The following is a 25,297-nucleotide window of genomic DNA, read 5'->3' as shown; positions in this document are numbered from 1 at the left end:
TGTGATGAGTTCAAAGACTTCAGGAAGTTACCCTGGAGGGTGTGTCAACGAAACACCTCTGATAACATGGGGGAGAGTACAAATTACAGGAAAGAGGGTGGTATAGACTAGAAAGGTCTGGAGAGGGTGAACTGCTGGTAAGTGTGTGTGTGTATGTGAGTGTGTGTGTGTATGTGAGTGTGAGTGTGAGTGTGTGTGTGTGTGTGTGTGTGTATGTGTGTATGTGTGTATGTGTGAGTGTGTGTTTGCGCGTGTGTGTGTGCGTGTGTGTAGACCACCCCTACGGGTAAAAAGACAGGTGGGGAGTACACCCTGGAACATACTACAGGGCCCTCAATCTGGCAAGGAGGGCCTCCACATCACTCTCTCCATTAGAGGGGCAGGTAACAGGCTGTGCCTCTCCATCCTTCTCCCTCTCCCTCTCCCTCTCCTTCTCCCTCTCTCTGCTGGCTGCGTTGTTGTGGGCCTCCTGTTTCGCTGGTGCTTTGCTGCGGGCTGCAGATGAATGAGGATCAGCCTCGTAATTAAGATCCTTGGCGATGGGCGCTCTTGTCGAGTTGAAATTGATATTCTGCCGAGACCGTGACCTTTGCAAAGGTGCCTTCTGGTTTTCTGCAGAAGAGGGGAGAGAGAGGGAGAGAGGAGGAGAGAGGGGGAGAGGAAGGGAGAGAGAGAGATATAAAGAGAAATGAGAGGAGATCTCATAAACTCTATAGCACTCTGACAGTGTTCTGTACGGAAAGAGCGAAATTAGACAGAGGGTACCGATGTGCAGAGGGGAGATCCAGACAGGAGGCGAGGAGGTGTCAATCAGAGGATCATGCAAATAACTGCCACTGCACTCCACTAAAATAATGAAAGGGAGCCGAATACTGAGCCAAACAAGGGCCTGTTCTGAAGTGGCGTTACCCGCGCCCCCCCCCACACCCCCCCCCCACCAACACCACCATGAACGAGCCCGAGGAAATAAATGATCCTGATGTAGGAAGCAGACCATTAATGGCTCATTTAAATTTCACATTTCTGCACAGAAGAGTGGGGCGGGCAGCCTCCACAGTCTCACCTTAGTTTGTCAACAGAATGCTCTTTAGGACACAATGTGACACATGAAGCCCCCGCCCCCTCGTTTTTTTTTTTAATCCTCCAGCAAGGGTAATTCTCCTTCCTGGCTGATTTTTCTTCATGGGCTTGCTAATAACTGACAGTGATCTTGACTTATCGTCTTCAGCAGACTGTGGCACCGGGCCTATGATGGAATGGATGAGGCTGACTGACTTCACCCTGTAGCGTCTGAATGAAACTCCCACTCCCCCCCCCCGGCCCCCACCCAACCCCCCCACCCCCTTCCCTTCCAAAACCAACGTGCATTATGAATCACATTCCCTGAGCAGATCTTAAACTTTACAGATAAAAAGGCAAAATCCATATTCATGCGACCTTGAGCGGGCTGGGGGGAAAAAAAAACGGCTTGGACAAAGTTGACATGACATTTAAAGTTTTGGCGGTTATTCTGTAAAAGATGTTCTATCAGTCCATCTGTAATGGCTTTGGAGCACGGGCCCTCGCCGGTGACAGCGTGTTTTATGGCCGCGCTGAGAACCCCGTACCAAAAACAGCTTGAGCATTAAAAGGCGGCTGAGGACGGTATTTACTGCGCTGTCATCTCTTGACCAAGGGGGCCAGGCGTGATGGATGACTGTTTTACGCGGTCACTCGGATAATCTCTGCACATTTCTGGGAATAATCATCTCCAGGTCATTCCATGGGAAAGAGGATGGGGCTGTCGGAGCGAGCCTCGCACTCGTTTATCTGCGGGGTGGGGGGAGACGATATGATAACGAGAAATAAAACAAATAAAAGACGAAAAAACTCACCCCCCACCACCCCAAAAAAACCCATCACGCTAGGATTAAGATGAAGCGAATCTCATTATTCAGTTCTCACTACTGCATGGTCTAAACAAACCAATCTACCTGTCTGTAAACTAAGCTAAAAGTTAAAGGTCCTCAGATTGCTCCAGACGTCTGCAGAAGCCGTTGCGCAGAAGGCCAATTACCCCGGCCTTTCCTTTGCGGTCCTTCCCGCTCCGTTCTCATTAATCTCTTTGTCTGCTGTTGCTGTTGTAGCATTGATTCTCTCTTTTTCTCACCTGTAACTCCCTCAGCCAGCTGCCACCAGGCTACACCCGTGAGTTTCCTTGTCAAGCTGCCAGGCGGAATCAGGGTATCAATCCGTCAACTTCTCACGAGCTCAAATCAAACCGATCTGTTGAAAAGTCTGACGCTGGGCCGCCAGCAGGGCGGGGCACCGTCCGCCATCTTGCCGGCGCCGCTTTCTTTCAAACTCTTTTAAAAGGCAGCGAGTCAAGCCGGAAGCTTGAAGGACGAGGTCAGCTGGGTCCTGCCCGCTCTGTTTTGAAGGTTACATGAGTCAGACAATACTGGTTTTAGAGCTTGCAGTTCGGTCATGAAATAGCTGTTCTTCAGAATGAAGAAAGAGGGAAAAGGACAGGCCAGGAATTAGACGTGGCCTTTGTCCTCACAGCTGAACAGAGCATGTTTTTTTATGCCCTTTTTTGTTGCTGTTTTCCAATGAAATGTACTCAGTATTTGGCCATACATCAAAACCTCTGACTATTACTGCATTCTTTAAAATGGCATTAAGGACAGCAGTAGCTTTTTAAGAAAGTGCCGTCACTGGAATGGAAGTAATTTGTGTACAAGAAGAGCTGATAGTCGTTTTTCATTGAAACTGTATGGAGCAGGAAGGATTCAGAAGAGGCTTGTGGGATCATTTGCTCCATTTGCATTAGCAATGATATTAGAATCAAATGTCTTCTCTTTCTCGTTTCTCAAACTTCACCACATTAGACCACATGACTCACTCTGTCATGGGCGTATTGGCTAAGCCAGAGGCACAGGCATAGCACACAAATAAAGACCAGCATAGCACACTATCCAACTGAGATCCGTAATAATACTACTGTCCTTTTTCAAGTTTATGGAGTTAAAAATTGTTCATCAATGTGTCATTTGAATGTGAAGATTAAATCTGTAGGTGTGGCAAGAGAGAAGAAGAGATTCAGGTGCCCCATCTCAGACATTTCCAATTTATTTTAGCTTTTCAATAATTGTTTTGATTATTATGTTATTTTAAAAAATATACATCCTGCACATTACAATATATCATTTCACTCTCTGGAGGCTAGCGTGTGAATGTAACAGGAACGTTCTCCATCCTTTCCAAATGTAAGCATTTTGTGCATGTTCTGTTGCACTGGCACGAGCTACAGCAGAATGATTGCGTAACAGTGGAAACTGGACTTAATGTATTCCAATGTTCTTTACTCCATGAACGCAAGGGCCTACACACTCGTTCTTAATACAATTGAACTTCCAGCCAACCCCTTCCTTGACATCCTGCAAATCGGTCGTACTGCACACTGGCCTGGAAGACAGTCTGTGTTTGAACAAAAAGTCAGGGAGACAAAAATAGCCCACACCTTCAGTGTCTGTGGTGTCTAATGGATAGAAGGCTAATTACTGCCGACGGAAGAGACAGGGGCTTGTGCGTTTCCCTTCATTTGGCCCTGTAGAGATGACAGCCTGACACAGACTTTGGTGGCGGTCCCTCTGCGAAATCTCGAAAATCAGACCAGATCGGAAGGTTGAGTGAGGGGTTCGCCACAGCCCGAGGAATAAAGAGTGGCATGAAAGCCCCTGATTTGCTGATGAACGAGGAGAAAGCAGGAAGGGACGCTTTAACCGCTGTGCCACGCTGCCCGTTCCTCGTCTCTTACGTGAGCTAGCTAGACCCCACCGGGCACTTTACACACCGCTGTCTGGCGGAAAACTGAATTACTGCCAAAAGTGCTTCATTAGAGGAGGGGATCTCCACGTTTCTAATACCTCACACTGCAATTACAAAGAGGGATTTTAAATCCACTGTAGGAAATCACCTTAGCAGATGGAGTTTTAGTCCTCATAAATTCCCCCTACTTAGCAGAGCTGTGAAACACTAAAATGGTAACATCCTTCAAAAGAGCTGTAATGCCCTTTGTTGATAACTAAATTTAGCTTTATGATCCGTTCACCCCCCCCCCCCCCGGCCCCCCCCCCACCCCAGACCCTCTGTCTTTCCTCGTTTATCTGCATTTGGTGCGTGGCCGCGGCCGACGCCCCCGCGACAAGGTCAGGCGGGCTTCCATAAACGTGCAGAGCTGGCAGGAAACGCTTACGCACCCAGTGCGTTAATTGATGCATTTATGTGCTCAAAAGCGCGATTAGCTGCATACAAAACAACACGATCCGCTTGCTAAGCAAACACGGATAGAGGAAGGAAAAGTGACCGGGGGTGGTGGGGGGAGGTGGGTGGGAAAAAAAAATCTGAACCATAAATCAAAATGACGGTACAATTATGCCTCAAACTGTCGCGTTGAAGGACGCACAGCAGTGACTGGCACGTTGGGGCATGTCCGTGGACAGATTTAACAGTAATTAAGGATATCATCTGCAACATGACTCATTTAAAAGCAGCCAACAGGAAATCTACAAAATCTACTAGTAAGAAAAAAAAAAACACGAAAACAAAGGAAAAGGAAAAGGAATCAAAAGTGGTCTGAAACCGGCAAAGTAACCCAAATCCTGTCCTATTGCATTTCACATCAAAAATCTTTCCACTGCCGAAATGGGGTTTTAAAAATGCTTTTATTTATTTATCTTTCTATTTATTTATTTTTCACTTAACGATATTCTAAGCATGTACTTAACAGCGCAAAGTCTTTGTTGAGATCCAGAAAGGGAATGGGTAATGTGGGTAAAGAGGCATAATTTAGAGAAGGGTTTCACTGCCCGTCTCCTCTTCGCTTTCACTGACAGACAGGCTGGAAGCAGTACAGGCTACTGGTATTGTACGATCACAGCAATGAAGCAAGAACAGCAACAGGGACCGCTAATCCCCCTGCATTCAATGCCACTGAAAAATTAATTAGAAATTGAAATGGTTTAATGATTATTTGAACCCAGAGAGTCAAATGAATGTCATCAAATTACATTTGTTAAGGGAGTAGAAAACTCCCATCAAATATGCCTTTTGATGATTTTGAGATAAAACATCTTTAACCATACGAAATGAAATCTGCTGTTGGCCAACAGATAAAATATCCATGTAAACAAATAATCAACATGTATTTTGTATGATGAACAGCCAAATAAGCAAATTTGATTGGCTCTGAATCCAAGGTGTGGTTTGTGGAATGACTTTTACTTGGTTTGGCACGGACTTGTGTCAGGGTATTATATCCACCAAGGAAAAATACCCCATTCACTTTAAATCAGTTTTCAGATGTTTTATTGAAGGAGTTATCTTTAGTTTAATTTATGCCCAACACAGACTTCTTTCCATGTAACTTTTTACTAACACATAAAACCCATAAAACACTTATAGGATATATATTACTTAAATGGTTTTCACACAGAGCTGTCCAAAAAAATCAGAGTGCCTTTATCTCAGATCATCATTCTGATCTTCAGAGCATCCCTACGATTTCAGGGTCATTTAGCCATGATTCTCACAGACTGAAGCGAGTGTCCAACCAACACACACACACACACACACACACACACACGGGGGAACTCTCACCCTGGCCTGAGTCTGGACGGGTCACTCTGGCCGTGACCCCGCATGGGCAGTGGAGCGTGACACTGTGCTGCTGCTCTTTAGCGGGGGTGGCCTATCAGAGAGATCCGGCTGGGGCCGTGTCGCCCATCACCGCGGGCGGCAGGCGCACGGGCGGGCCGCCCGACAGAGGCGCTGCCTCTCTGGAGGGAAATGGACAGGTGCGACTGACTGGCTGCGGAGGCGGCGCTAATCAGGCGCTATCAGCGGGGCCGTTATCGCTGGGTGCTGACCCCAAGAGCCTGGCGGAGCTGCAGACGGGCCTGGACCCCCGCTCTGCCATAGCACTGTTTGAACTGCATGAGGAAGCCCGCTCACTTTCCGCTGCATAATGCTCACGTCTGCCTTCCAACCGCCGCTGCTGTGAGCAATGAGACAGTCGACGGCGGTGGTGGCAGCGGCATGCAGACGCACAGCTTTGACGCTTTAAAAAAGGCAGCGCCACCCGCGAACGGGGACTGCAGACAGGGGATTAAGCACCAGGTATCTCAGCCCATATTAAAACAACAAAACCGGGAGGAAGGAAAGAAAAAAAAAAAAAGAGAGAGAGAGTGCCAGAACGCCTCTCCACAACACCCTTGGGTTCCGAGCACGGTCGGCTGCTGTTTGTTGTTTACTGTTGGTTGCTGTGAAATTCAGTGCGGGAAAATGAATATGTATATCCCTTTTTCACTTGCGCAAACACCAGGGTGTCTCTCTCACTCCCACTCCGCTGTCAGAGAGAGAGGAGTAATATTGATTACCTGCTCGTCGGGGCCCCCGTTCGCTCCTTGAGCGCCCGCTTTTCCGCCTTCCTGGCCGATTTCAGTCATTTTAGTTAATGAGCAAAAAATCAAATGACGGAGATGAAACTGCTGACAAGCGCGCAAGCACAGAGGTAAGGAGAGAGAACTTCGAGCATCTATCAATACTGCTTTAATTTATGCACTAAGTGGCACAAAAACATGGCGCGGCAATAACGTGTGAGGAAAGGCTCAAAAATGTACCTGGTGTATAATATACCGACGACGATCAATTACTGTAGTCTTAAAATTCTGATCAAGCTGATTGCTTCCACATCAAAAATACATTTTTCTTTTGAACTTTCCATTGAAGTTATTTTCTCCTCTGTCCCCCCCCACACCCCCCTCCCCTATCTTTCATGTCTTTAGAGAGCTACCTTTATTCACAATAGTTTGTATTCTGCATGGAAACCGATTTCGACAGCCTTCAATGTGCACCTCTCCTTTTGTGAAACATACAGTGCTTATAAATTCAAAACAGCCGAGAGTCATGTTCCATATTTCATTGAAGCTGAATATTTAAAAAGATCAACCCACTCAAAAACCTCTAAAACCTTTCTTACTGGTTTGTCTGCCCTATAAATAAAATTCCACATGCCATATCACATTACTGCTAACTACGTCATGCGTGGAGCAGACACACAGCAGTTCTGGTAAACAGCCGGTCCCCAAGAGTAGTCTCCTTTCAGGATTTGCCTCATGTGTTGTATTGACTTATTCAGCAGCGAAACAAGCTTTGGTCATCCTTCAACTCTAGTCAGTCTTGAATGACCGATCACCATTTCATATGACAGCTATGGACAGCAGCTTGTATTCGTCTCTGCACTGCTCACATAAGCTGTGGGCTTTCAGCAAAAAAGTACAGATCCAGATACAGGTTCATACAAGATGGATGCTGTGTTGCTTTGCTTTGACCTTATTTGGCCATGTTTGTCTCCATTTAACATTGTGATTCATAAGGTCAAGGGTCCCAGAACTTGTGTGTTTGGTCAACAAAATGTACACAGCCCACTATAACGTCAGACATTTGTTGTATTTCCTTTTTTGTACTGTAACTGGACAAAGCAGCCCTGAAAACAGTCTTGCCCTTCACTTGCTGACCAGCACAGTAGGCGATTGAGTTGCTCCCGAAGTAACATCAGCTGTCCACTAGAGGTCAGTAAAGTGGCCCCAGCCTGATGAATAGTGCACTCTCTTCCAGCTGACCCTTCCAGTTAATTCTGGCTTAACATTGCTGTTCATCAGCGCTAAAACCAGCGGAAGATGGCTGGGGCCGTCTGCAATGTACAATCAGTCTCTCTGTAAAAAGAAGCTTCCCACCGATGCAGCTGGAGAGTTAGGTTTGAAATAAACAACATGAATGTTAATCACAGCTCCAAGCTCACCAATTAGGATCAGCAAAATACAAGCAGGATGCAACATATAGCCTTTCAGGGCACTTATTTCCACACTGCTAGCATAATCCCCAATGGTTCATTGTTTCTGCTTTCGCAGTAATGTGTTATTCAATAACTGACTGATGCATGGAACATTTTGAAGGTGACAAAATTACCTTTGCAAGTCATTATGGTGGGTCTGTGTTTACAGATAACTATGCCTTGAACAATAATAACGACAACTGTACGCTTAATCAAATTGTGTCTATAATCGCATTTGGTCAATAAGACCTGAGATTCACCTCAATTCTGAAAATCTAACGCAACACTGAAGGTCACATGTATTTAATTAAACCTGGCACTGTTGTGGAAATGAGCAGAATTGTTTTAGCTCATAATCTATAATGAGTCTTTCAGCGATAGCGATAAGGCGTGTATTTATAAGGTCAACACTCATTGCTGTGCCTACACTAGTTTGTCCCCAGATTGCCCTTGTTCTTTTCAAATATGAAAAAATAAGTACATTTGTTTATTTACTAGTCTAAGGAGAGATTTCCAGACAGCACTTGCCATGCATGAAGAGGAGAATAACAATGAATGTAAAAATCTCCCTTAATGAGATTATGTGAAACTCTTGTTGCTGATAAAAGTCTAATTATGAGACAGATGCTACAAATATTGACTTCTGCCTGCGAAAGCAGTCAACTGAATCACTAAAACTTGGATTCCCTACCATTAAAATGCAGGAATCAGTTACACCTTTTTTGATCATTAAAAAAAGCAGGTGCACAAATACCAATGCATTTTTTTAAATCCTTCACTCTGTCTCTTACAATGTGGTAGGCAATGCTCCAGCAGGATTTGATGTTGACTACAGCAGCACTGGAGTGTAATAGGTGTATATCATAGATGAAGATTAATCTAACAGGGAAAACCGAACTGTTCTGCAATGCACCACCTCCCAACCTGGTGGGGGGGAGAGAATCCTCACATGGGGTAATTTCACACTCTCTCTCGGTCTCAGCAGGTGTGGGGCAACAGGAGAGGACAAACGGCGGGGGTGCGGGTAATACCCCGCCAAACGCACATGGGTAGCAACACTCACACACCTTTGGTCCTAATTCTTCATGGGAATATTCTCAGATTCCACCTTTGATACTGACCCAGAGTGAAAGAAAAAAAAAATCATTTTTTGTGTAATTCAGGGATACACCGAGTCTTGTGCAAAGACACACAGCACCGGCAGACAGATCAAAAATACAAACAGACCACTGGGACGCCTCCTACAGTAAACAAGCAAGCTGCCGTAGCAGGGAAACAAAAGGAAGACGAGAAAGAAAATGACGAGGAGGAACTGAATGAAAGAAAAGGAGAACGTCCTGGCCGTCAGTTTCATAAACATGAGGTGCCCTGAGAACGGCGCACCCGTTGACATCGCCTCAGTCTCCGCTGATGAAATTTGGATGCTCACCTCTCCGGGGGACACGCAAAGCATCCCCCCCCCCCCCAGCTGCAGGACCGGGTTTATGGCGCGTCATTAAGGGAAACAATAAAGGACAAAAAGCGGCACTCTTATGGGCCATGCTAATGGGCGGTTTGGCTCCGGGGGCTCGCTGCGGTCAGGCTCTCGCTGCTCCGGAGCAATTAGACTTAATGTTAGACTTCACTGGAAGTCACGGATATTCCGTTAAGAGAAAAGGACGCAAATTAACCGCCGAGCTTCATGCGGCCGCCCCGCGCCGAGCGACCGTTCCGCCGTGCAAAATCGAGACACGCAATTAAAAAGACACGCACCAGTACCTGCTGCATGAATCTCACACGTCAATGTTTTATTCCCATCAGTAACAACAAACGAAAATAGATAGTTACCCCCTAATTTACTTTCAATTAGAAACATCTCATTTAGCCACTGGGACTTTAAGGGGAGACCAGACACTGAAATTTTATGAAAATGCAAAGTGCCTTTCATAAGAGCGAGGGAAAATATATCAACGACATTTTTACAGTCGAGCACTGGATGAAAAAAAGAACAAAAACCATCCAGCAGTAAGATGCAGTCTGACGCCATCGCAAGAGAGCAGCAGTCTGGATGGGTTTTAGGGTCACAAAGTATGCCAAGTTATTTCACTTACAATTCAAAAGGGTTTGCGTTACCTTTGATCTGTTTACAGATGGCACGCAGGACATGTGCCCCCAGCAATCCGCTTCCATTACTCTACAAACCAAGCCGCCGAAAACATCTCGCTCCTCTGAGCAGGAAAAGGTACAAAGGTTCCCGGCTCTGGCCTCGGGAGCTGTCCTGTATGAGACCCAGCTTAAAGCCCTGACAAAGAGGAGCGGGCGAGCATACTGTATCACAGCACGGCACCGTACCCTCCCATCTGGCTGAATACTGCATCACAGAGCAAGTCAAGTCAGACGGCAGTGAGCTCACAAGCAAAATACAATACAAAAGGTTACCCTTCATAAAAAATGCGTATGCTGTTGAACCCTATATATAGTCATTACAGTGCAGCTAATGCATAATGGCATGCAGTTATACCCTTATTAACAAATTAGTTTGCCTCTACTGGATATATGCCTATACTAGTTATATATACAGTATACAACTATACTGATATAGTGCAACTATTAGTGCACACTAATAGACATTCTATTTCAGTCAAGATGTTTAAACTGGGTATTTACTACATTTCAATAATAATAATGATAATAATAGTAATAATAATAATAATAATAATAATAATAATAATAGTGCATATCATTCCAAAACAAAACAACACCTCTGTTGTCTGTTGAGAACTTTAGAAATAAAGGTATCCGGCTACTATGAAAGTATTACATCTCCCAGCGATCTTAGAATTATGGACACTAGATATCAAGTCATGATTCCTAGCTAGTTAATAAAGCATATTTTAATTTTGACAGAGATGCTACCATAAAATCTTAAGCAAGGAAGACTAACTGGCCAGCTACACACGGAACAGTAACATTTAGCTACCTAATTTTTTCAGCAGTGACACTGCGAGCACTCCTGCCTAGAAGTGGTTGGCTAAGTATACGTGATACACAAATAATTATTCTAGTACTGACTTGTCACGTTGGCTGTTTTTAAAATGTGAGAATAAATTGGGATTCGCAGCATTCCACACTCCGCTGTTGTTCAAATTTTAAATTGTCAGAGGAACAGAACAGGAACGCTGTAATCTTGTATGCCAACTCACCGTAAATCTCTGAAGATACAAAAACCTCTCTCATCTATTATGAATTATGAAACAGACACGGAGGGGTCATCGCGTCGGAAAGCAAAGAGTTTTAATCTTGGAACCGCGGAACAAGAGACGTAACGGAACATCAAAGGCTTCGGAGCGCACTCCTTGAGCAAAACACCTTTAATTACCTGGCCAATGCTGCCTGCTGATGCGGAGAGAAGAGAAAAGACAGAAACAAACAAACGGTTCAGAGGATAGACAAGACCCCAAACTGACACTCCACAGAAGGAAACCCAGCTACACTGCTGAGGAACTCTTTTCATGTGAGAAACAATAGTTGTGGCAAGTACAATCTCTGGCGCTGGCTTTGATCACACCCAGAGCAAGAGCAAGGTGAGAATGAGGCAGCATCTCCCCTTGCACTGAGATGTCGACTGTTTTTTTTTTTTTCCTTTCCTACTGCGGTAAGATGTTTGCTGAATGTGGAGAACCTTCATTAACAACAGGAAGAAAGTGAAGCTGAGCTGTACACCGCTCTGCCCTGCCATTTTCTTTCCTTTGGTGATATGATAAATGGAATCGACATGGAAAACATCACTCTTGGCCTGTTCTTTGTTTCTCACTTAAGTGGTGGGGGGGGGGGGGGGGGGGGGGGGGAATAAAGAAATGAAAACAACAATCACACAGAAGCAAATTGGTTAAATTAATTAGGCTAAATTAAGTGACTGCTTGTTCTTATTATTACAAGATTCGTCACCTAACAATACAAGGGTCAAGGCTACGTGTGACAATTACATTGTGGAGCCCGAAAATGCACAGGGAGGAGACAGCCATTCAAGAAACCCATTTTTCCCCCAGCCAAAGCTGCTTAAAGGTCTTTAGGCCCTTTATACAGAGGCTGTATGGTTTCTCTGCCAACAGCACTGCTCTGGGGTCATTTCCTTATAGAAGGGGAGGTCAGGAGGTGGACGGATTGGCCCAGGAAGCAGGGGGGGGGGGGGGGGGGGGGGCGTTGTGTCACAGAGACTAATACCCATAGACACTGTGACACGCCAAGCATGGAGACAGGAAACCGAATCAATATCAGCACAATTGGACACAATAATCCACCCTCATTGTCACCACGACAACTGCCCCCTCCTCCCTCTGTTCTGCCTGAGACGAGTACACAGAGAGGCACAAACACACAGCCTACCTATAACTGTTACCTCCTGCCACACTCCGAAAATAATCAAATCAACACATGGACCGAGGGAAATGTACTATATTCTGTGTATATATGTATGAATGTATATAACACACGCATGCACACACACTATTTATACAGTGAGTGTGCATATATTGAGTAATGTGAGTGAGAGTGTATACAATCATTTTTCATGAAGATCCTGCAACTGACCAAGCAGTATTGAAGCGGCCTTACTTCAGATGCTGTGGATGCACCCATTCACTGTCTTGTATTATGGCTTTTAGAAAGTCTTGAACTTTACATTATCCATCTTCTCTTAGACATATTCCTAACTTCCATAGAGGTACTGACATATTTACACCTTCCCTAGTTACCAAAACATTTACACCTCACCTAGAATTAATGACATATTTGCACATCCCCTTGAGTTACCAACATATTTATAACTTCCCGAGTTACTGACATAAGTTAAGGGACAGAGAGAGTCTACAATACCGGGGTTCACTCTTGACTGAATAGTAATATCTGTCTTTCGAATTAAGCCAATAATGCTCAGATGACATTTTTTGTGTTTTGGGTGGCCATGTGGAAAATAAGGGTTTGTGCGATCTGAGTTTGAGATCAGCAGAAAACAGCGCAGAGACCGTATCAAGGACATTTATGATAGAAGCACCGCAATGTGCCAGTGTTGAATTAAACACCAAAAGACAGGGTCATTTCATTTGCCTTATCTCTGCTACAGATTACAGAGCCAGAGCATTTCTCGCAGATTCGGAAAGCTATACATCGTTTAAGCATGCAGCAAGTGCAGGGAGCGGCGCGGCAGTGCCAGACTGCAGCGGGACGATAGTGTATAACAGTCACTTCTGTGAATTCGTAATCTTCTCTTTCTTGCTTGTTCATAAATCATATTTACCTGGCTCTGCTTCTCATCTTAATCCTTTGCAGATATTTCGCAGGGGCGCACGGCGCCTTGGCGCGGAGCAACGGTTTCCGCACAGCGATCTTTGTCTGAAACAAAGCCGGACGCAGGTATGTTAATATCTCCTGTTCCAAAGTGCCAGTGGCTTCCAACGGAAGGCCCTCTGATGGCAGCTGACAGAGTTTTGCTGTAAGGGAGAACTCCTCCCGCTACAGAGGGAAAAAAAATATATATCAGCGCACTGTTTGGCAAATTGGAAATTCCATCTGCACCCCGCCCCCCCCTCCACACCCACACCCACACACACACACACACCCCCCGCCTGTCTCGGGCTTGGCGGGATCTGGGTTGAGACTGTCACCCTCGATAATCTACCTTCCTGATTACCAGGACAACACCGGCAAGCCTGGAAGCAAATAGCAAATGACAAAGGTAGAAGATGGGTTTGAAATTCATTTTGGCCTGTCAACAGGAGACGGGCAGAGAAACAGAGATTTCTCCCTGTGAGACCACGGAGGGGATGGTAAAGATTATTCCTCGCAGTTTGTACACCGTCAAATAGGTCGTGACCTCCCCGGGACCCCTTGCTGATTCTAATCTTCTCAGAGAAATCACTAAACGTTCACTTCTTATTTCCCCGAGTGGGTTGATGTCTAAGCCTCCGACTTAAATAGAGGACTGCAGAGCGCCGCACGGCATACAGCGGTAGATATAATTGACTCTTCAGAGAAACACCTGACAGTCATATTTATATTTTCATTTCGGTTATTGAGTTTAACGCGTGTGAAAAAGGACAGAACAATGCCGGTGTGGCAGATGCAATATGGCATGCTAAGTGCTTTTGAAAATAAGGTAAGCAGAATTAAATTGCGATAACCAACTGTTACAGTAAATTATTAATATCGCGTTCCCCTAGAATGTTAAAATTGGATTAACGGTCGTGGCGTACGTTGTGAAAAGACACATATTGAAAACTGAGTTATTGTCCTATTATTGCTTGTTAAAACTACTTGTTTCTGTTACTCTTAGCCCTGCTGGCGAAAAAAAAAAAAAAAGTAGAAAATGAAAGCTCTCAAAAGAAAATTAAAGGGTACGTAATCACGTTTCCATATGAAGACATGTACAGCCTACAGACAAAACAAAACAGAACAAACCGCTGAACTCATCAAACCTGCACTGAGGAAGCGAAGCAGTCATTCTGCGCCTTCTGAAACTCATTTAAATCAAAGAATAAGTCATTCAAAACAAATTATACGTAATGCAGCCCGGGGTGCACGCTGTCTCACTCTGTGCATTGCCTATTAGTTTAATAAAACAGCAAGCATTAAACATAGAAACGTGACTGACAAATTATGTATACAGGAAAGTCTTGCGCAAATATCACTTAGTGGAGGAGCCTTTCCTTCAACTCGCGCTTGAGGTAGAAACAGCATCCGAGCTGCTGGTAATAGAGGTAATTGAAGCCTTCCCACTCGGGCGCGGTTACTGCACCTCTGCTGACAGAAGACCAACGCAAGGCATCCGCTCGTTCTATCATGTGCAACCCAAATGCACACAAGGGGGTAGCCCCCAAACCAGCTGTGAGAGGCGGACCCTGAAGCGCTTCTGCGGACGGAGATGAGGTTCCTGACGGAATCGCTTAAGACTGGATATTAAGCCCCGGGTGCTTTCGCCCACCTCCGTCCCAGGCCCCCCCCCCCCCCCCCCCCCGGTCCACGTATTTGCAGAATAATATGAGAGGAGAACGTAGTGGAGGCTAGGCTGCGTCTAGCCGTTAGCCTCCCGCTGGCTGACCGAGGCAGGGTAATTAAGTTTACCCGGCGAGCGGGTGAGTACGCTGAAGGGGCAGCTGCGACACGCCGAGGGGGGCGGGGGGGTGGTGGTGTTTGGGAAGCAGGGGGTAGGGGGGTGGGAGGACGACCCCGCGCGGCGAGGCACTGTCTGACATTGACCTTGTACGCATGATTAAAGCAGCCGCTGGGCCATGAATGTGCTCTTACATATTCCCCTCGCCTCTGTTCAATCTGCCACGTCGTCTTTAAAAAACCCCCACCACCGCCACCGTTCAGCCCGTTTACCCAGGACATACTTTGCTCTTTTTTTATTGATAAATACAGAGATTTATTATCCCCTCTCTCTCCACTTATTTAAAATTCCCTCACTCCACTTTCAGCTCTATCTAACCAAGGGTCTTACTAATTTTTTTTTTTTTTTTAATTTTTAATTTAAGAGGACAAATTAAAAGCCTCACCTGAAAAGGCACTGAATGTGCTCATTTCACCGTATGTAAATAATATCATGCACAAGCTGTGAAAACGACGCATAAAGCCGCCAAGCTCTCCGAGGCAGATGGTCCACAAAGGCACTTCCATTTACTCTTTAACGTTCTTTAAGCCATTCAGTCCTGAAAAATACCTTGAATCCTTTGACCATTCGAGCACTCCGGATGTCGGAGATTGAAAAGGCACTCACGGTTTAAAAAGCGGAGGAGACGGACGAGACTCTATGGAGGTCACGCCCGGGTCACCCCCCCAAAAAAAAAAACAAAAACAGAAAGGCTTTTTTTTCCCCCACAGTGCCACGGTGAGATGGGAGGGGCAGGAGCGGAGATGGGGCCAGCACGGTGCCCCTGTCGCGGCGAGGCTTTACGCGGGATGCCCACGAAACGGACACCTTGCTGTCGGGTCGAGTCTCTGCCGCAGCTGGGGGAGAGTCAGCGCAATGCAACAGGATGAATCACAGGGTCAGCCATAGCTGGGAGGAGCGCGGCGTTCCAGGGAAACGACACAAACTGGTGACCCGGCTGCTTTCCCCTGCCATTTCGGCTACGCGGTAATAAGAAGAGTAAACCTTTTTCACTTGTTCCTGATACCAGCCCCAGGGGCCCACTCCAGATATGACATGGGTAATCAGATCTTGTATGACATGAGTTTACAAAATACAGGTGAGTGCAAACACCTTAGCACTGAATCAGTTAGAAAAAAATCAGTATTGTACTGCTTAATGCATTATTCATCTTGACAAAAATGCCATGTACTGACACATACAAAGCATAGACACACAATGAGTGAATAAAAAACACTTGAACAAGTCTTACATCAGAATTATTGATGTCAATACAAATGTCGCCAAGTTACAACAAAGAAATTGGGGCACATTACCTCACACACACTGAAGAAGCACTGTTCCAAACAAAGCTACTCAAAGCTTCCCTCTAACAAGGATGTGGTGTTTCAAGCTACTTATGAAGTCATGCAAATTTCAGACTGACAGTATAATTAAAATGGAGGCAAACAGTACTGATCTTGAGGGAAAACAGAATAAAGAAAATGGGATTTGTCTGAGTCAAAAACTCATTGCAATACTGCTGGAGACACACAACTTTGGTAGCTTTAATGCAAAATCAATGCTCGAGGAGCACGCATTCAATCTGATAACCAAAACACGAAACAAATTTAACAGCGTGATTTCCATCAACTGACCCAGTCGATTGGGTGCACACAGTGATTCAAGGCCTCATCGACAGTAGAGAAAAATTAACAAATCAGCTCCGCAGGGCAGGAGGGAAATCTGCACTGACTCCAGATCAGTTGTGAAACCCATCCTGCCGTTGGCTCCGACTTTGATGGGAAACTGGCACCGACCCTAGATCAGCTGAGACCTGTCCTTACCACCTGTCAGACCTGCACCTTTGCCAGGAGACATTTGATTACACTGCACAGTTAGAATGGCAGCCATGCAAAGACTAAAACAGCAGCACCAACACTGCGTGACACTTTGCCACACAGGCGTGTGTGAGGGTGTTTGTCAGTATGTGTGTGTGTGTGTGTGTGTGTGTGTGTATGCTGTACATCATCCCCCACCAGTGAGTCACACACGGAAACCGAGACAAACCTACTCTCACATGATAATTTTTCCCATTAACTTTCCGAGTAAAGACAGGGAAGATGCAATTAAATTTATTTCAAATTGTAAAGATAATGTAAGGAATGAACGATGAAATTAATACAAGATGTAAAAGCAAGCAACAAACTATAAATTAGCGGACTTAAGTCTGCACCAAATACAGTCAAACACAGTTCAATGCATTTAAATGCATTTTAAAAACAAAAAAATCTACATAAACATATTTAAGATGTTAATCATTGAACAGAGCTTTCATTAAAAATGGCCTTCAAAGAAAAATATATGAGAAAGGAAATATGTTAAACTCGTTCATCCAAAGCAGCTGCTCATAGACCTACAGAGAAGGGGTTACTCCATTTACAGAGTTTGATACAAACAGAACTAGAACCCAGAGCTACCAAATCACCAACCACCCACTACCAGCTATAAACCACCAACCATCAATACCAACCACCACATGAACTGCAACCCTAGCAGGTTTCTTTTTTCCACTGAAATTTCTTTCACTACCACTAACACTCAGGCCTAGCCAATAAGTGGAGACAGAGTGGGGTTCAACATTAACAGTTTCCCAATTGCCAGGAGTAAGAAAAATGGGCAAGTAAAACTGGCCAGTGACTTACCAAATCGGGCAAATGTCAGTTCAGAGCAAATTCAGCATTTCACTTTGCAAAATCCCTGCTTTCTGTTTACCCATCATCAGGCCAGCACATCAGCAGTTGTGTGTGTTTTCTGTGTAAAGAAGGAATGCGGCGGGTCTTGTTGGGCCCTGTGACCAATCACACCTCAGCTCTTGACCAATGAATAGCTACCTGCGACAGTGGACTAACTTGACCGCCTAGTTTCAAAGTGCTAACTAACACTAGGTCACCTTACCTTAGCCTATCAACTGGCCTGTTAGTTGTTCAACCGGCTAGCTATAGTAGTTAATGTTACGCTGTCTCTCAGAAAAGGCAGAGTTTGTTCCATGTTTATATTTCGTGCACCCACTGACACAGCGCAATGACAGCAGCCCAACATGAACCCTGATATGAGACTGAAGGTCTCCAGTTTGGAAGCAGACATCCCCTCACACACGTCTCATCAAACGGGAGAGGAAGGTGTGAGTACAGGGGCGATTGTCTAGCTCTAGCTGCTTTTTGCAGAAAATAACTAAATAACATCAATCATGTTGACACACGCAGTTGAGGTAAGCACTTGTGCTTTTCCAGAATGAGTACCAACTAAGCAGTTGCTATAGCAAGCAACGCTGAGCTATTCTGAGATTATAGCAAACTACGAGCACATACTCGAGCTGGCTAATTGAAGGATAAAGCCAAGATAAAATGCTCAATACTTTAATCAATCTTAGAGCAGGCATTTCTCCAAAAACATGTGGTTTGCTTCTTGAACATGTACTCATTGGCAATCTGTCATCTTTTTTTAAAGGAAATTTGACAACTCCAATCTCGTTGAAGCTGTGCCCGGTGGCAACATGGTAACCGTGCCTGTGACTCCCAGTTCCGGTTGGCAAGCACCTGCTTCATTGCGGGACTGAAGCAGTGATGTGGAACTGTGTTTTGTTCTAGCTCCACCCCACACGAAAGAAAGAGGGAAAGCAGGTGAAACCAAAATAGTACCAATCACCAATCGCCATCAGCAACTGACAGTAACATGAAATATGTCACCGTATCACATGCATGTATCAAAAGGCTTTCTCACAGAACACAGCTCATTTAAAATCACTCATCTGAATTCATAATGTTTGACCATTACACCCATGTGAAATGCCTCAATAACTATGAAACTGTGCCCATAATCTTTATTGTACCAGAGCAGCAGGATATACTGTATTATTCTTTGTTCCCTACAATGCTAACAAAAATATTACCACACACAGGACCAGTTTCCCAACTGAGGTAAACTCCCATACCTGGACCCATAAGAGATGGAGGTTTCAACTTGCTAATTTCATCACGTGTTGTATCAGTACACCTGAGATGTCAATATAGTTGCGAAAACACATGGTGGTTGTGTTTGAGATATATGTGAAAGATTTTTTTTTTTAAATGTAGATCATTTGTTAACATAAATGCCTACAAGGGCAGGTTTCACTTTGTCAGAATGGAACTGTGAAGCTCTTTTCCAAGCAAACCACACTAAAATGTAGTTTATGCAGGGAATCATCTCATATCACACAGAGTGTTACAGTGAATCCCCAGGTGTGTCTCCCTGAGATACAGCAGGTAAAAACAGGCTGAAAACTGGGCAGTTATATTCTCCCAGGTAACACCGGGAAGCTTTCCTGTTCAAGAATTCACTATACTTGCTGAGGTGGGTGAAAAGTCAGTACCCGGCCTGGGGTCAGTTCTACCAGTGCAATTCTTATTCCTTCTCCCTGAAAATTCCATCAATTCGATTCCTATTCTGGTAATTTGGAGTCAAATCAATTCCTCTGATTTCCAATTTTAAGTCAATTTTAAAAACATAATATTAAATATTCTTCCACAACCTCTTCAATTCCCAACTGGCCCTGGGTTTTCTGTTTTTTATCTTCTCAGTTCCCTCTGGAAAATGCTCTCTGTTACAAGTTCAGAACTTTGTAACAATTTTGATAGCAAAAATGTGGTACAACAAATAAAATTTTATTGACTGATCAATTAAAATGAACCTACACAATGGGAGGATACATTTAGAAGAAGCAAACTGTGATTGAAGCCAATTAATACCAAAAGTTATTTTGTTTGATTTGAACTATTGTATACTGTACATGTAATGCCACTGTTCAAGCAGCCCATTGTACAGTCAATTTAAATACAAAGTGAATTAATGCCATTTACAAGAAGATGCCAGGCCCAAATGCAAAGTGAGCAATATGCACAATTCTAATTTAAGTGTTACTGAATTCATCAGTTTTAAATGTCTAATTCAAATTCTAATTCTAATTCAAATACAATTATAGAACCTGAACTTTTTCACTATTCCAATTCAAACACTCCAAATTCCAATGCCAAGATTGTTGAAATTCCAATTCATGATACATTCTTCACTTCATTTGTGAATTCATGAATGGCCCCACAAATTTCAATTTAAATTGGAACTCAACCCAACTCTTGTGAGTACCTTGGGGAAATGACAAGTCCAGGGTAAGTGGTACTGGTCAACTACAGTATAACAAGTACACTATTTGTTCAAAACTGACATTGACAAAACAAAAAGGCTTGTTTTCTTTAACTAATATACATTTAAAGAAACTTCTCTTAAACAGGAAAACAACAACTTTATGGGGAGACAAAAAAACCCTCTCACAAATTGAATTTGGATATTTTTCATTTTTCCAGCAAAAATTAAAACATCTTTTTGTTTACTGTGAGACTTGAGAAGGAAACAGGTGGAGTTTGAACCCAGGGCTGTATTTATTCTTTATGTGTTTGGTCAAGTCTTTATGGTACATTTTCAGCGCTAATTAAGCTCAGAGACATACCTACAGGGCCAGAACAACCTTACCTCAGGCTATCTGAAAGTATTGACAACTGTGACTCATTCTGAGCTGATAGTGGCTTCCAGAGTTTTCAACCTTCTAACACACCCACTGCAATCCCTACTGCTTTGAATGGCCACAGTATGCTGAAAAATGAATGGCAGACAAAACACGTACATCACAGAGTTGCGATTTTCGGAGCTGAACGGTTAGAGCGAAAGCTGCAGTTTTTTTTTCTTCCCCACCTCTGAGTAATCCTGCTTTTTGTAAGAGATAACCAGAGTGCATTACATAACTTAAATGATTTTAAACTGTTGAAACAAACAAACAGGTGCTAAAATATCTGGCATTTAGCAAGGCTTCCTGCATTCCCCGCACAGGGAGAGCGTTCTCTTTAGTGCCGGTTGGATGTTACAGAGGAGGGGGAGGAGGAGAAGACGCAGGAGTGACTCCGGATCAAGATTATACAGCATTAGGGCCTGATTAAGAGCAGCATCATGCTGACGACTTCCTGAAGTTTAACTTTATTCAGGTGGCAGAGGGAAGCGGTGAGCGCTCCACACGGCACAGCCCCCGCTACGCTGCATCTCAATAACTGCCTTCGTGCAGGCCCAGCGCGGGTGATAACCATCCCACAGACACTGCAGCGGGGCGCTGAGAGAGAGAGAGAGAGAGAGACGGAGAGGGGGCTCTGGAGAACTGCTGTGTGGCTTGCTGCTGGTGTGGAAGAGCAGGAGCAGTGTGTCTAATCAGTGGATACTGAGCATGTCTGAACACCGAGTCCTGAACGCGTCTGAACACCAGATACAAAATGAATCTGCACACTGGCTATCAAGCATGTCTCAACACTGGCTACCAAACGCATCAGCTGAGCACACGGATAATGTGGTGCTGTACTAACCACAGCCTCAACATACAGCTGGCAGAGTCTTTACAGAGGCCTCGCTGCACGGCGTTTTCTCTTTTTCGGACAGAGACACATGCTATTGAAAAAAGAGAGGGACATGCAGGTAATATCCATTTCCCGCATGTCTTCACTGTTTACGTTTGCACCTCCCAGCGAGATGCCCGCCTCATTGCGGTCAGCCTTCCGCAGAGAGGCGTTTGGCAATAGCGGTGATCAACGCAGAGTGGTCTATTGTTTGAAGAATAAAGCTGAAAGATCTTTCAGCAAAGTCAATAGCAATAGTCAAAAGCAATAAATATGTATTCCTTACCTTTTGGTGACTGCCTGTGTACATTCCACAGCTGACCGGTGATTAGGCCCTGGAACTTTGTAGTTTCCTGACAGTAGCACAAGAGTTTCCACTTTCTCCTCGTGAATCATCACTGATGATCCCTAGTTTACATTCACACTGTGAACGACCAGAGATTCCTACGCTGAACCACTCCCCACTCGATCTGACTGTATACACGGAGACGCGAGCTTGCCTCTTCCTCCTACTCAGAGCTGAAGCCACGTTCCCTGTGATCTGATTTACCTGCGGAGCCGACGCGCTCACCCAAGGCAGCGCTAACGCTTGTCACAGCTCGCACTTTACACGTGATCCATTTGTACATTAGTAAAGCGAGTCAGACCCAATGCCTTGCTAAAAGCAACGTCCCACCTGGGATCCAAACCTGCAAGCTCCCAGTTGCAAACTGAGTCACTCAGCTGCTTTTCCACTGCTGCCCACACACATTTTCATGATAACAATTCATCTCCATGAGCAGCACTTACTGTGCGTGAGTCTGCGCTTTTTCTTTTTTAGTTGGGTTTCGTAAGGTATGGCCTACTTTTGTCATTCCGGGTACAAATAAGGATATCGTTCAGTGATGAAGCAGCAAGCTAATAGTCACTTTTCCCACATCGCTTCTCAGCTTGCTCCTGGGTGCCAAGAACGTCAAATGATGTCACTCGGTGGACGGTGTGACATCATTTGGTCACGAAATCCAGGAACAGATTTACTGCTGTATAACACCGGTGCTGACAGAGTAGGGAGCAGAACCAAGGGCACTGATACTTTGTGCATCCCATTGGTCAGTGCATGAAAAGGCCTCGACCATGGAAGTGTTCAGTCTCTGAAACAAAGTGTTTCACAGAGCTGCATCATGGCTATCCATAAATTTCACACAATGTCACAAAATGGAAATGCACCGTTTTGGAGGTCACCACAGTGCTGTCAAAGCTGGTAACATAACCCTTTCAACAGGAAAAGGATGGCAGTAGCAATGTGTCTTCACACACACTCTGATGATATTTTTAGCACTCTGGCATGTTACTTCAGTGTACTGCTAACATTGACAAACGCATAAACCCCACACACAGAATAAATCATATTTTAGATGCAGTCTCTACTAATTTTTATCTGTTGTCTCAGATTCGACTTTATGACGTCCATGTTAGCGTGGGGTGGTGTGATGGAACCCTGTGGCTACCCCTCTTTCCAAACATTCCCCTCTCTCCACGTTAGCCACATATGCTCACTGCAACGCTCGCTCACACCATTCCTTCCTGCCCAACTGTCACTTTGAAGAAAGTTTTGCAAAAGCAGCACTCCTCTCACACTTGTGCGAAAGCCCACGCAGAATACTTCCCTCCCACCCCCTTTTGACGCGAACCGCAGCTCTCCCTCTGTCTCTCTCTTTCATAATTACTCCCCATATGCGCCCATATGTTTGCCTGTTTAAGTCCGTCACAAACTGTCACCACAAACGCAAGAGGAAAGTGCAAAGTGATTATTCAGCCAATTACATGACTGCTGAGCTGCACAGCGCTGGGCAGACAGCAGACAAAGGCCTCTTACACAGCCTGGAGTGTGTAATGGACCCGGCCCACAGTGCGAGGGGAAATGTGTGTTTCCTCATAACTTGTGCAGACCCACATAAATAGTGAGAGTGAAAATTATAAGCCCCAATGAAGAGGGACCTGCACAAAGCATTGCAGCAAAACTACGGGCAAACCCAACAAAATATCTTTTCCCTCTGTGCATAAACCCTTGTTTATGTTTTTTTTGTCACATACAAACACACATGCTCACATATAAATAAATAACCAAATGAATAAATATTAAAAGTAATGTAGAGCTCAACTTCAAAAGTACCATCTCAACAGGCGCAAAGAAAATAAACACTGACAAGCCCTTAAATTAACTGCGGCAGAGAAGGGATGCAGAAGAATAGGAAAATCCATTAGCAGTTAATCTCCCTTAATAAGTACATTATTATTCTCTGTCTGTGAGGCGAGGATGAGTGTGGAATTATCGGAGGAGTCCGCCGTCTTCGCTTGGGGTAAGCCACAAACGCGGTGGCAGATTAGCCGACTCCAGGTAAACCCCGCCGCGGAACGCCACGCTGCGCGGCTTTCGCCCCGCTCTTCCCCCCGCGGCGCGCAAAGCTCGTTCCTCGCGAGCGGAGAGGGGAGAAGCCGCTGAGTTCGCGCGACCGGTTCCCGTGCGCCGCAGCCCGCCGCGTTTTCCAGGAACGCCCACCCTCCGCGGACGCGCGCAAACGCCATTAATCTTACGGCCCGGAGCAGAGATGGAGGCAGTGCGTACAGACGGCACCCCAGCGCGAGGGTCCCACGCTCCAACCTCTGAGGAATCATGGGAAGTCTAGCCTGGACACGATCACAATCAAATTCTGGTTACTCCTTTTTCTATACGATGCAGAAACATCAGCCTCGCGCTGAATTTAAATCCTATGGATTGGACAGTTGAGCTGTATGCTATAGATGAAACCTTGGCTGTCCTGTGCTTAGAGGTGCAATAGGATCCTCCTTTATGTAATGGACACAATTATTGTGGGTGATTCACAATATCCTCTCTCTGATTTCACTGCTGTTCACCAATGTAGCTAGGGTAAACACCAATTATTCAGGAACCTACAGGCATGATATTCAGGGACTGCTTTTAATTAGGGAGACGACAAATACGAGGAGGAATGAGGAGCGCCTGAGATTGTCAGTAAAACAGAGCCATTAAAAAGGAGGCCGCAGCGCCACGGCTGGTACGTGCGCCTCTCCGTAACCAATCAGATCAAAGAGAGGCGGGAGAAAACCAACACGCCAGCTCCATTTCGCCGCTGAAGGAGGGCGTCCAGCTTGCGTGCTCAGTGCTCGGCTTCCACTGTGATGTCAGCAGCGTGCCTTCAGGGAGAGGGGTTTGCTGCCAATCTGCGGTGTTCCTCCGTTTAGCATCTCTGTTATGGTGAAGCGTGGTGCGAGGCCCTGAGGATTCATAGGAAGCCAGAGCCAGAGCCTCGGGTAGCTACTTAAAGGGATGAGCTAACCTGCAGGCAGGACCCATGAATAAAACAACAGTCCAATTAGCCAGCCGACAGGGGCACGCGCGCATGCACACATGCGTGCGCGCTTGCACACGCGTGTACACACACACACACACACTGGGAAACACTGGCTGCATAAGTGATTTCAGGCTGGCTGCTTTCTCTCTGCCTCTGTCTGAATCATTGCCTGACTTAAAACATAAGGACTGAAGTGATTCAGACGCTGCGGATCGGTAGCGCTCTTCCCGAGGCTGATGCTCCTGCAGGTTTTACAGGTGTCTGCACTTAGGCGTGACACGGAGGTGTGGAGAAAGACAACAGTCACCCGAAGCTCGACCTAGAGGTTGTGTGTGTGTGTGTGTGTGTATGTGAGAGGGCCTAAGTTACTCTGTCAGGGTTGAGAAGGAACAAAGAGGTGATACCATCACATCTTCATGGAGATTTATGAGAAGGACCAAGCAGGCAATTAACACTGCTCCTGCCACCTTTTCTCTTTCGTGTCAGGTGT

General features: G+C 45.2%; 1 protein-coding gene across 1 annotated transcript in view; it reads right to left on the bottom strand.

The window, feature by feature from the left end:
- Positions 1-222: 222 nt before the first annotated feature.
- Positions 223-25,297, bottom strand: part of LOC118785859 (protein diaphanous homolog 3-like) — a 287,218-nt gene continuing 262,143 nt past the window's right edge. Inside the window, exon 29 of the mRNA XM_036540806.1 lies at positions 223-612. Coding sequence (XP_036396699.1) covers positions 323-612 — 290 coding nt within the window. The 3' untranslated portion in view covers positions 223-322. The remainder of the gene's footprint in view (positions 613-25,297) is intronic.

Source organism: Megalops cyprinoides, chromosome 11 (genome assembly GCF_013368585.1).
Source record: "Megalops cyprinoides isolate fMegCyp1 chromosome 11, fMegCyp1.pri, whole genome shotgun sequence".
In the NCBI taxonomy this organism is placed as follows: Eukaryota; Metazoa; Chordata; class Actinopteri; order Elopiformes; family Megalopidae; genus Megalops; species Megalops cyprinoides.
This window is presented reverse-complemented; position numbering and strand designations above follow the sequence as displayed.